Source organism: Arachis ipaensis, chromosome B05 (genome assembly GCF_000816755.2).
Source record: "Arachis ipaensis cultivar K30076 chromosome B05, Araip1.1, whole genome shotgun sequence".
Taxonomy (NCBI): Eukaryota; Viridiplantae; Streptophyta; class Magnoliopsida; order Fabales; family Fabaceae; genus Arachis; species Arachis ipaensis.
The window spans coordinates 125,287,410-125,301,029 of NC_029789.2; the positions used below are offsets into that span (position 1 = coordinate 125,287,410).

General features: G+C 34.4%; 1 protein-coding gene across 1 annotated transcript; it reads left to right on the plus strand.

Annotated features, from left to right (window-relative positions):
* Positions 992-3,586, plus strand: LOC107641042 (cytochrome P450 82C4-like). The gene is made up of 3 exons (XM_016344551.1): positions 992-998; positions 1,998-2,140; positions 2,942-3,586. The coding sequence occupies exons 1-3, from the start codon at positions 992-994 to the stop codon at positions 3,584-3,586; spliced, it is 795 nt and encodes a 264-aa protein (XP_016200037.1).

Sequence of the window (13,620 nt, forward strand, 5' to 3'; positions counted from 1 at the left end):
TGCTCCACACCGTTTGCATCTAGACGGGTCTTGGTCAGAACCCTAGTATAGCATGCAGTCATTTGGACATGCATCTATCTTCTTGTACTCAATACCGAGCTTCCTTATGATCCTCTTGACGTCGTGCAAGGTCTTCGGAATCCTTGCATGCTTAAAGGCATCCCCCAGTAGCTCTAGAATCAATCCGAAAGCCTTGTCGCTCACTCCGCACATGCACTTTATATGGTACAGCCTAACCAAGAAAGACAGCTTCGAGAATCTTGAGCATCCCGGATATAATCCCTGCTTGCCGTCCTCAAGCAAGTCGTGAAAGGCACGAGCCTCACAGCTGGGTTCATCAGATAAGTACGGCAACCCCTCAACAACGTCTCCGACATGCCCATTCATCGAGTCTTCACCGTCACTCTGCAGTCCTGGCAAGTTGAATGCGTCGTGGACCATGTCACGCATTTGATCTCCTGAATTTACAGTGGGGTCTAGTTCTTCCCTACCGCTGGATCCCTTGTCTACGATCCTCTCACCGTGATGTAACCAGAAGGTATAGTTAGGGGGAAAGGGTTTCATCAGAAGATGATCCTAGGCGTCCTCTCTAGTTTGGTAAAACCGAAACCCACACAAAGGGCATGGACAATGTATCCTCCCATCGGATGATGTATTGGCAAATGCGAAGTCAAGGAATCTATTCAGACCATCCCTATATTCTACACTCCCTCGTGGCTTTGTAATCCAGCTCTTATCAATGACTAAATATATGAAATAGCACAAACAAATAAATAAATAGTAAAAAAATACATAGAACAAAACAAAAAAAAAAGGGGAAAATGGGGGTGTGTCAAGAGAACGAGTAAGTTTATCACAATTATGAGATGGGAGAATACCATACGTAATAAACTCGACAATATATTACAAGCAAAACCATGTAAGGACCAACAGAATAACTCAAAACGGAAACAGAAATAAAATTACTTGCATCCCAGATAACATGTAGCACATGAAAGGTATTGGAGAGGAGACTTACTCATTGCAAAATTATGTGCTTTTTTAAAAGAATACTGGTAGAAAGAATTCCTGATTCGAAGTCCAAAAAATGAAAAGATAAAGAAAAGCTTCCTTAAAAAATGAAAAAGAAAACAGGAATAACTGTTAAAGTTAAAAAAAAATAAGTCAAGAAATATAACTAAACAATCATAATGTACAGATAATAGAATCTTCAAGATATCTTAAAAAATGTAAAACATATCAGGAGTGAAAGTTAGATTTAAAAGACAATTTTAAAAAAATACAAATAAACAATTATAACAGATAGAGGATAAAATCTTGAAATTGTAGATATATTGATTTGGTTATGCTTCTAAGAAAGTCATATTATAGTTCCCCTGTCCTGTCTTCTACCGTGTAAATACAAATAATTAGTTCAGTGAAACAAATAAATTTATCTATGGTATTGCGTTGAATCCAGTTGCTACATTTGATCTTACAATAGAAGAGCATAACCAAATCCAATTATCCAAACACATTTGTGCAGAAAAGAGTAGGACTTCGGAAAAGAATTTATGTACTTAGAGAATGATTAACTTGAAAAGAAAGTTAAGTTTCGTCAATGATATGGAGTGTGTATTTGTGATGTTACAGTAATGCCATTCATGATTAAAGATGGAATACCAGTTTGTGTTATCCTTTCTAATTTGATATTGCTCAAATGTTGCTAATGTAATAACTTTTGTACATTCTCTCGAGCACAGTTAATAGTAATAATATTTTGATCAGTGACCCTAGTTGCTTGCCTGTCGTATATGTTTTTAACTTTGTTTTCTTTCTTAAGTATTTTCATTTTTCTGTCACGAATCCTGCAGTACTATGATGAATTAAAATATAGTTGATCTCAATGGGCTTCCCTCTAAAGAGAATCCATACCTAGTGTACTCCCCAATCAGCTTCATCTATATGAATATTTTTCCTGTGAATCGCTACTTGTAGTATTTTCATGTAAATTTCAGGCATGTATCTAGCTAGAGGAAATCATGAGAATAAGAACATGAACAAGATATATGGTTTTGAGGGCGAGGTGCACTCAAAGTTAAATGAAACATTCGTGGAACTGTTTTCTGATGTAATTTGCTGTTTACCTTTGGCTCATTTGGTAAATGAGAAAATTTACGTAGTTCATGGAGGTCTATTTTCGTATTATCAATTATGCAACAATATCCAAAACTCCAAGAATATTGCTTATAACACTTTGATAATAGTCAAAAGTTGTTGTGTTAAGAAGTTCACAATGCTGAATATTGCTTATAACACTAAAACAAAATATACTCAAATCCAGCCTTATTATTTTTCTTTTCCTAACTAAGAGAACAATCAATTCTACTACCCACATAGGCAAAAGATGTATAGAATAATAATAATAAATCATAATCACCATACTCATAACAAATAACAAAGTTGAAAAAAAAATAACCTTGATCAGAGTGTGCTCTAGAAGCTTCTCCACTGCGGACAATTTTGCAATTTCTTTGTGCAGTACTTAGCAACTGACACCGTTGAAGATCCTCTACACGCTTTCAGTTTCAAATAAATCTGTATTAAAACAGCGCAATTTCAATTCCCAAAACCCAACAGAAAATTATAAAAACATGCAGTTAAAGCAAAGATATGCTTTCCACTGGAGATCCCAACAGGGTTACATAAAAACAAAAGGAAAGAGGCATGAAAACTTGAGCAACGAGATGGATGAGTACTGTGGTATCTCAAATCACATTCAGACGCTAATTAGCTATATGACCGTGTCAAGGAATATATTAAAAAAAAACTACAACATCACGTTGTATTTAAGTAACTAATACCCTACACTCCAGCTTTTATATATGACTGTGTTAGTTCATAGGAATCATGTCTGTATTTTGTAAGTCATAACTTGTTTTTTAATACTGCATTGGAATAGTTGAGTAGATTTTTGTCTCTGCAGAATCTGTTGGTAGGAAGTGACTCCATTATGGTAGCTATAACATGGATCTTGTCTCTGATGCTTAATAATCCACAAGTACTGAAGAAGGCTCAAGATGAGTTGGAGAACAAAATTGGGCGGAATAGACAAGTGGAGGAATCCGACATCAAGGATTTAGTGTATCTTCAAGCCATTGTGAAGGAATCTTTGCGGCTAAGTTCTCCGAGTGGTGTCATTTTTCCTCGTGCAGCGATGAAGGACTGCACGCTTTCAACTGGCTATCACATCCCAACAGGCACCAAGTTGATGATAAACATATGGAAAATAATGCATGATGAGAACCTGTGGCCTGATCCATATAGCTTTCAACCTGAGAGATTCTTGTGCAGCAGCCATAAGGACATAGATGTGAGGGGCCAACACTATAAGCTTCTTCCATTTGGCTCTGGAAGGCATTCGTGCCCCGGAATTTCACTATCTCTCAATGTTATGCATCTTATTCTGGCTGCACTGCTGCATAGCTTTGAAATTACTACTCCATCCAATGAACCTGTAGATGTGACAAAGAGCAATGGTTTGACAAATATGAAAGCAACTCCACTTGAGGTTCTTCTTGTTCCACGCCTCAACTGTATTTTATGATGGGAAGGCTAAGGGCGCTCTATTTTTCTGCTGATTGTGTTGTGCCTTTTATTTTTGTACTTAGATGTATTATTTGAGTAAATGAGTGGTATGTACAATCGAAGCCATGTTTAACAGACATCTCTCTTTAGCATTAGTTATAGGCTGTTAGTGCTTCTTGCTAGGTTTGTCATGTTAAGTCTACTCATTGCTTCCTAAGTGATTCATTATCGCAATCAAATTATCAAGTTTTCAAAACAACAGATGCAGTTGTTATTGATTAAGTGCTATGTTCTAATTACACACAAATAATAATACAAATGTAACTTCTCTATTCTGTACCATAATGTTGATCAGAACAGCTATATAGAACACAAATATAAAATGGGATAAAGGGTCACGTGTCTATATGTTAGTTAGAACTTAGATAGGCCTCTTGATTTTAAAATTCCATTCATCAACCAGATGATACCATGCATGAAAGCTGCAGAACATGGAATAGAACTAGGCACAACATATACTCTGATAATGCAGCTATCTCAAGAACTAATCAGCAAGAAGAAATAAAAATTGTACAATGACATGTACAAGCTTCAAAGAGATTCAACTAAGCAAGAAAAGCTAAAAATGTTCCATCAAACCCATTTCGATGGATAAAAATTGTTAGAGATAAATTTTGAAGAAATAAAATGTACTCCTTTTTTAGCAAATCTATCTAAAATAAAGACCAAGGTGTAAAGCACAAAGAACCCACCAGCAACCTATGATGCACGGACACTGACACGGACACGGGACACGACACGACACGGGACACGCCGACACGCGAATTTTAAAATCTTACATGACACGGGGACACGTATATATATAAAATATAAAGTATTTTTTAGATAAATTGTAATGATATTTTGATATTTTATTGATATTAAAATATAAAATAAAATTTTTAATTATTTTTAATGTCTTATTTTAATTATATCAAGTATTTAAAATATTTTTTGTTTTAATAAATAATAATATATACTATATCTAAATTTATTTTAAAAATATATGTTAAGAATAAGACTGGACACGCGGACACGTGATGGTATTTAGGTGTGTCCAAGCGTGTCCGGAAAAAAATTTTTTATTTTTTATTAAGACACGGTTGGACACAGCAGACACGCGTGTCGGACGAGTGTCGGTGAGTGTCGTGTCCAAAATGTGTCTGACACGCGGACACGATAACTCAGCGAAGTGTCCGTGCTTCATAGCCAGCAACACATCATATGAAAGTGAAAAATACCAACGTTCACTTGTCACTTGGAAAAATCAATAACAAAATGCTAGTTCACAGATACATTTGTAGCTTATTCAGAATTGGATTGTGAGACAAGAATCAATCAAACAGCAAAATTTTCACAAGGTTACAGTGTACATAAGTTATCTATCAAGTTAATATCAGAGCAGATAAAATTGCAAAGCAAAGCATCTAACCCAGAGAATTCAGATAAATTGAAAACTAAATGTATTTATCTAACTAATTCAGACTATCTAAACAGCAGCAATTAACCCCAATTAATAGAAGATATAGACAAATTCCTTCTCAGAATCCTTGAACCAAGAATTAAAAAAAGAAGGAAAGATGAGTGTGGAAGAACGAACCAGTGACAGGGGGGAGGCTACAATAGCTCGGACTGGCTCACGGTGGAGGAGGGTGTAATGGTGTCGCGCACGATCGAGGTTATAGGAAACTGCGACGCGGGTGAGAGAAGCACGGATGGGGGCTCTACGACTCGAAAACCCACAAGGAGCTGCAGGGTGGAGCTGAGGAGAGGGATTTCTCACACTGTGTTTGAGGGGGTAGGGTTTCAGGAACTGGGGACGGATCGACAGCAATGGCGCACGGTAGAGAGGCGAACGCAGAGTTTGGCGCGCTACGAAGCTCAACTCGCGGGTTTCTTCAAAATTGGGGGAAATCAATTAGTGGTTAGAATATAAAAAGGGGAATTGAAAAATGATTTAAGATAAGAACGTTACCTAGCGGCGCTTCTTGCAGCGGTCGCCAGGGATTTTACGGCACACGGAGGGTGGGTTGTTTCGCGCCCCTGCTCCCTCTCTTCTTCGCGCCAAACAGCTAGGGTTATCCAAAGAAGCGCGAAGATATGTATGCAGATTTGGCAGCGTTTTTCACTGCCCAGCCGCAATCCAGGACTGTTTTGCGGCTTCTACCAGACCGCCGCTCAACTCTGCCTTGATCTTCTCAGCCTGTGGTGTTGGCTACTCACCCGCCGCTACTCTCCGCTTCTGCCGCAGTGGAAGGAAGCTTCACGGTTCCATGGTCTCATGTCTCACTCTCTCTCGGCTTCTCTTGCTCTTATTTTCTTTATCTTTGGTTCGATGAATGAAAAAGGGATATGTGATCAAGATGATGCAATTAATGAAAGGAGGTGTGTGTTATGATTTAAGGGTCGTGTGTGATAGTTATATTAATGTATGGGTGTATATACATATGTGTGTATCACAAATCCTTCTTTTCTTTCTAAGTGCAGGTTCAGTTATGATGATGAATAATTAGAGAAGATATTTATTTGGTGGGAGGATGATTTTTCAAAGCAAGGGTTAAGTATAAGATTCGGAAAGGGGGGATCGAAAGGAAACATCAGTGACCGAGACGGCGGCCCGGATGGTGCAGCCACAGGAAGCTTCAAAAGAGAAAATTTTTGAATTTGGATGCAATCCCAAAGAGTCAGTGATAGTTGCAGAAATTGGGGAGGAATTAGATGATACGTTGCATGGGAAGGAAGTGGGGTCCCAACATTTGAAAAATGAGGCTGGCTGGACCAAAGTCAGCAGTAAAAGGAGAGGAAAATTGAGTCAATCAAACAAAGCCCAACAAACATCTAAAGATAAAATGTCGGTGCGCTCAAATCAGAAATTGGACCAGAACCGTGACTTTGGGCTACGTATGAGAGGAGCCGAATCAGGGGTGAAGACCGGGTCGGTTAGCGGCTCTAAGGCACGCATGGCATATTCCAAACAGCAAGGGGTGAAGGGCAAATCTGTCTCCGTTGCGGTGCCGACTTTTACTGCCATTATCAAAAACGGACACAAGAGGTTGCGCCCTTCTTCTTTGCAGAATTCGCCGTCGACTCCAGACTGCCTTGGCGACACCAGCAAGCAGCAAATCGGCAAATTGGAAGGGTCAGTGGAGGGACACAGACAAACCGGGCAACAACTGGACAAGGACAAGCAAGGCTCAGGGGGATATGATGGTGGATCTTCATCATCTCGTTAGGGACTTCAGCTGAGGTTGGTCCTTTTTACAATACAAATTGTTTTATGGATTATTTAGATTTAAGCTTTCTATTTTGGAATATTAGAGGTGCCTCTAATAAATTGGCCCGGGTTCATAGTAAGGAGTTAGCGAATAAATTTCATCCTACTTTTTTCATTTTGTTTGAAACCCATATTGCTTTCGAGAGGATGAAATCTTTTTGGAATAATCTAGGTTACCAGGGTGTTGGTATTGTTGAGGCTAATGGTCATAGTGGGGGTATCTGGGTTCTATGTTCTAATTCAAATATTTCGGTGAGAGTATTGGATGTAGTTGATCAATGTATCAGTTTTGAAATCACTATGGGCAATACATCTAGTTACTGCAGTGCGGTGTATGCTAATCCGCATATACATCGGCGTAAAGAACTGTGGGGTGACTTGACAAGGATTGCTAATATGATCCACGGACCTTGGATTGTGTTAGGGGACTTTAATGATGTGCTGTTGCAAAGTGAAGTTAGAGGGGGCCAGTTTAGTGGTTCAGCAATGATTTGGGTAAATACCTGGGAATTAACATCAGTCATGCCAGAGCTTCCAGGAAGACGGCTCAGGAGATTATTGAAAAAATTTCGAGAAAGCTCTCCAGTTGGAAAGGACGCCTACTGAATAAGGCAGGGAGGCTTTGTCTTGTTAAATCGGTTATGGCCTCTATCCCAGTTTATGAAATGCAAATTTCTCTTCTCCCGAAGTATGCATGTAATAAAATTGATTCCTTGATGAGACAATTCTTATGGAAAGGCCAAGCGACTAGAAAAGGGCTGCCTCTGGTCAAGTGGGAGGTCGCCATAACTCCTAAAAAGGCAGGAGGATTGGGTATTAGGGATACTTCCTGTGCTAACATGGCGCTTCTAGGAAAGTTGGTATGGGATTGTCTAAATAATAGTACAAGATTCAGGAGCTTTTATCTCGTCCTTGGCTTGTTCACGTTGAATGGGTGTCCCGAGAAGCAAATAGAGCTGCGGATTGGATGGCTAAATATGGTGCCAAGAGTAACTCTAATCATGTTATTTGGTCTGAGCCTGGTGTTGATCTCCAACGAATCATCCGCTCGGATTTAGAATAGTTTTTGCTTTGTTTCTTTCCTTGTTTAGTCACCAAAAAAAATATGGTTCTGCTGTGGATGGTTTATAATCATAGAAGGAGATTTGCTTAATGAAAAGATTAGGTGACATGGCTTGGTTAATTATAGGTTGGGTGTTGTGTTTCAGAGTTGCTGATTCAGCGGTTCAAGTTATAAATATCTTAAACGAATAATTATAAAAACGGAATATATTAAAACACAAGTAATAATATATATAGCGTTAAATATATGAGTTACTAATATAAATGGCATTAGTAACTTAAGGATGAAAGATATTTGATGAAGCATTAGCAACTCTAAGCTCATCAAGAAATACTGATAATTACTTATATCGGCAAATATCGGACTTGATAATAATAATAATAATATTATTATTATCTAAGCTCTGTTATAATTATAGCATGTAAAATAAATTAATAGCATAATAATAAAATTATATTATCATTTATTTTACTTTAAAACACAGAATTGACTCATCGAAATAAAACTAATTGCTGAGACTAATATTTTTTGAAAAATATTATGTTGGCATAAAAATTTGGGTTGTTATATATGCGGATACTCAAAACAGAGGGGGTGACTCGCGTACCCATGAACACCGCCGCATATGCGTACTTTCAAATTTTGGCAATTCGTGCATACGCATGCCTCATGTGTACGCATGAGTGTAAAAGTTGATAAAGTCGCGTACGCATCCACCTCATGCATATGCGTGTGTGTTAAACAAAAAGAATTCTCACGTACGCATACATGTGTTCGCGTACGTATGCCTTGTGTTTTACAGAAAAGCTGTTAAGTATGTAGAAATCAGTTTTACACATCCAACTTTGAACGCATATAACTTTTTTGTTAAAAATTATTTTTAGTCCATTTTTCAAACGTTGTAAATTTCACGAGCCTAATTTTCATTCAAAATAAGTTTTATAAAATTTGAGCTGAAAGCCAAGTTATGACTCATCGAAGTTGGTCAAAAATTAACTTTTACCAAAGTTTACAAAATCTCTAGTTTCTTTCTAAAATCCTCAATTCCAAACCAATAATTTTCACAATCAAAACAGTCTCTACTGTCCCTAACCAGGTTCTTACACTACCCATTCATACCACAACATGCCAATATACAAATTCAATCAATTCACAATCCACCCTCAACCCTCAACAACATCCCAATCATCATCATTTCATAATCATTAAAATTATACCTCAGCACATACAAGCTCAATCACCCTTTATTTCACAATTCATATATCACATACACAATTCAATCAACAATTCACTCAGTTCATTCCTATCTTAAAGTCTTCTAGCCTAAGTTTTCACGTGATATTAAACATTAACTACGAGAAACCAAAACCATACCTTAGCCGATTCCTCTCCAAGCCAAAAAAATCTCAAAATACTCCCTTTTCACAAGCTCCAAGCTTCCAAATATCAATTCTGCTAGCCCAACCACCGAAATTTCGTTCCAAACCACCAATTGAACACCAAATCAACAAGAAATACAATCTAATTCACACAATATCACTATAATTAACATAAGGTTCCCAATTTCAATAATTTTCAAGGGTTTGATGGTTTTCACCATTCCCACGATCGTTTTGGAAAAACCCAACGATTTTTCGCTGCTAGAGTTTACTTAAACAATCAAAATCATTCAATTCATTAATATCAAAACTCAACAATTTTTAAACTTAAGAGGAGAAGGCTGGGTGAGAAAATCGACTTTCTTACCTCATTGTTTAGATGATTTTGAAGAAAATTTCGAGACGAACATGTAGCCGCTAATGACTTGTCAATCAGAGTTGCGGATTGAGAGATATGATAGATTGAATTTTTGGAAGCAATGAAGTTATGGTTCTTACAATTCCCTTTCCCTTCTTCAGTGTGGAAATGGAAGAATGATGAGGAAAGAGCTAAGTTATGTGTTTTATATCTTGGGCTTTGGGCCCAGTTTGGATCCGGTCTAATTGGTTTGGCTCGTTGATCCGGTTTTGAGCCAAAATCTTTAAAATTAGTGTCAAAATTCATATTTTAAATATTTCTACTTCTCTAGATTATAAAAAATTTAATTTTCTAATTTCTTTGAATAATAATGAATTTATTGGCTAAATATTTATTAATTTTGTGAAGTTTACAATAATGAAGAAGAAAAAGAAGGAAGAGAAGGAATTTTAAGTTATTATTAAGTAATTTTGTGTATTTTGGATTTAAATAAGTTTTAGAATAATCTTTGTAGAATTTTCTAACTTCTTCAAGTGTGTTAAAAGTCATCCAAACTTTTAGCACAAGCTGCTCATCAACATCCCATAGAAACTGAAAATACACCGAAAGCGTTTTCAAGATAAACCAATTTATAATTTAAAATACATCAAAACTAGGAACGAAACATATTTATCAAAATAATAATTCAGATTCAGAACTTGTACTATATTACATTCAATTCAAACCATCAATCATGAACAACAATTTTCGCAACAAAAATAAAATTATTCAACTACAAAATCATAAACTACTAACGAACTACATTAATTAGATTTGAACTACATCTCAGCCACTTGATTTGATTCAAAACAATAATACAATTCGCTTTGGTTCAATTGACAGTCTAAACTTGAAAATACACCAATTTATAATTCCAAATACCCCAAAACTGGGAATGGAACATATTCATCAAAATAATAATTTAGATTCAAAACTCGTACATTATATTCAAATTCAAACCATCAACCATGAACAATAATTTTTACAAACAAAAACAAAATTATTCAACTACAGAATCATAAAATACTAACCAACTATATTAACTAGATTCGAACCACACCTCAGTCACTTGATTCGATTCAAAACAATAATACAATTTGCCCTGGTTTAATTGACAGCATGAACTTGAAAATACACTGAAAATATTTCCAAATACACCAATTTATAATTCTAAATATACAAAAACTGAAAACAGAACAGATTCATCAAAATAATAATTCAGATTCAGAACTCGTATATTACATTCAAATTCAAACCATCAACCATGAACAATAATGTTCACAAATAAAAATAAAATTATTTAACTACAAAATCATAAACTACTAACGAACTACATTAACTAGATTCGAACCACACCTCAACCACTTAATTCGATTCAAAATAATAATCCAATTTGCCTTGGTTCAATTGACAGCTTAAACTTGAATCATTCATTGTCTTCGAAAACAAAATACCTGTTCAAAGCTTATTTCACAGCTTGATTTCAAAAACTTTGATCAAATTTTCAAATTAGATAAAAGAGCATTGATCTTGAATGAAGAGAATATAAAGAACGAAGAGAACATAAAAAAGAAAGAGAAATGCAGAGATGAAAGAGAACTAGAGAATGCAGAAAATGTTGAGAAAATTCGAAAAAGAAAACGAAATCCACATGAAAAAGACAATTATGTATATTCACGCATTAAGTCAAAAGTTTGTTAGAAGTAGTGGTGCGTGGAGGTGAATTAGGTTAAAACTACTTGGTTGAATTTAGTTGGTTAAATGACTTAGATGTAGAGATTAATTCTTTTTTATAACAGATATGCATGATCTATCTACTTTAACATTATGAATGCATGACTTTAACCCCCTTATCATATATACATGTAGCTTATATTCTAATTTGGGAAATTCTCTGGTGAGGACGCCGAAAATAAGCATGTGATGTTGACGCTATGTGTCAAGTTTAGATTGTAACGCAGGTAAGTTTCATTGATTGTAGAACAATTCTAAGTTTTCGTTTTTCGTTCCTAGCAAGTGAGATTAATGATATTGATTCGTGATTAAGTGTTCATGTATGGGGCATATTTGGGCTAGTAAAAAAAAACTTAAGTGGTGGGCTAAAGTGGAAAAAATGCTTTTTCTAGAGTGTGGATTTTAGTAGCAGTCATTATTTAGAATAAAAGAAAAGGAAAATTGTCAAAAAATAAAATTTGTTTCGGTTGGACAACATGATTTTTTACGGAATAAGATATAATAGACACAAAATTATAGATGATAAATAAAAAAGAAGAAAAATAAAGATAAAAATTTAAAATTTAAAAAGTAATTGAAAAGAGTAAATAATAAACTTAACTATCTTTCTTAACATTCTTAACATGTTATTTTTTTTCTAATATCAAGCACATATAAGTTGATGCTAGTTTATGTTAAGTAAAATGAGAATATTTTATTTTTTTAACTTATTATGAATGTATTTAAGAAAATATGCAAAATTTATTTTTTTATCATATATAAATATGTTATAATATTATTTTTATATTGTCTATTATATACAACCGTTGAGTTGAGAATTGTTCACACCTCACGGTCAATAAATAATATTCAATATGACCGTAAAATAAAGAATGTTAATATTAATATTTGTATGCTTTGTGCATAGATTTATGACACAAATAATTTTTATGGGATATAATTAATTCTATATTTACACCAAATAGATAAATTTAAATTCAAGAAGTTGAAAAATTAGCTTCTTAATTAATGAATATTTTGAACCTAATTATATTAAATGATTATTATTATTATTTTGTAATATTTTATAACAATGATTGGTTTAATCTATTATATATTATTAAAATTATTTTTTTTTAGTGAAAGTGTTTTTAAATTTATTCTTTTCAATCATTAAATCAAATCAATTATAATAAATAAATTATAAAACTAATTAATTTAATCAATTCATATGGTTAAATAATTTTTGGATAGTATTTATTTTTGTAACTTTAATTAGAATGATAAAAACATTTGTTTTGGTTAGAGGTCAAAATTAGCAATACTAATGACCTCATAACCGTAGTTCATCTATTTACTATATTGAATTGGATTTTAGTAAAGTTAATTTTTTAATAACTATAAACAGTGGATAACAACAATAGGTACTCGAAGTACTCTATTGTTGGTTTTCAATTTTAAGTTTTGTATTTTGTATTTATTTATACGATAATTTTTTTTTTGTCTTTTTCTTCTACTTCAATCTTATTTTTTCACTAAAATCATATCCAAACCACGATTTCATCAGAAAGCTACAAAATTATTTCATTCAGAACTAGCCGATAAGGATGACAATACACCTGCTTGCTGCCGCCGAATCCAGTAGTGTCTAGTATGACTAGATACCAGCATTTGTGTTCCTCTATGAGTCCAAACATATATATCAAGAGTGCCTTGAATATATTGTGATTTTGCACCTCTTATACCCTAAACTACACTTTCCTTTGCCTGGTGTCCTACATCTAGATTCGGAATCAGTGGAAGCAGTCAAATGTTGTCCTAATCAGCTAGTTCTGAATGAAAATAATTTTACAATTTTCTCGTAGTCTAGATTTGATTTTAATGAAGAAAATATAAAATTAGATTGAGACTAGGTTTGTCATATGAATAAATACAAAACTTAAAAATTAAAAACGAACAACAGAGTACCTAAGAGTACTTATTGTTGTTATTTACTATTTATAACTATTAGAAAATTAAATTTACTAAAACCTAACTCAACATGATAAATAAATTAATTATGGGACCATGGATTCCTTGCTCCTACATTTTTGTAGGCTTATCATTAACCACCATAAAAATAATTACAAAATGTACCCCGTTTTTTTTTTTTTTTTGAAAAATTTATTAAATAGATTTTGATCTCTTT

Bases quoted from the DNA above. Each gene is read 5' to 3' on its own strand.
- LOC107641042 (XM_016344551.1), top strand. The intron at 2,141-2,941 runs GTAAATGAGAAA...GCATTGGAATAG, and splicing joins GTTTACCTTTGGCTCATTTG to TTGAGTAGATTTTTGTCTCT.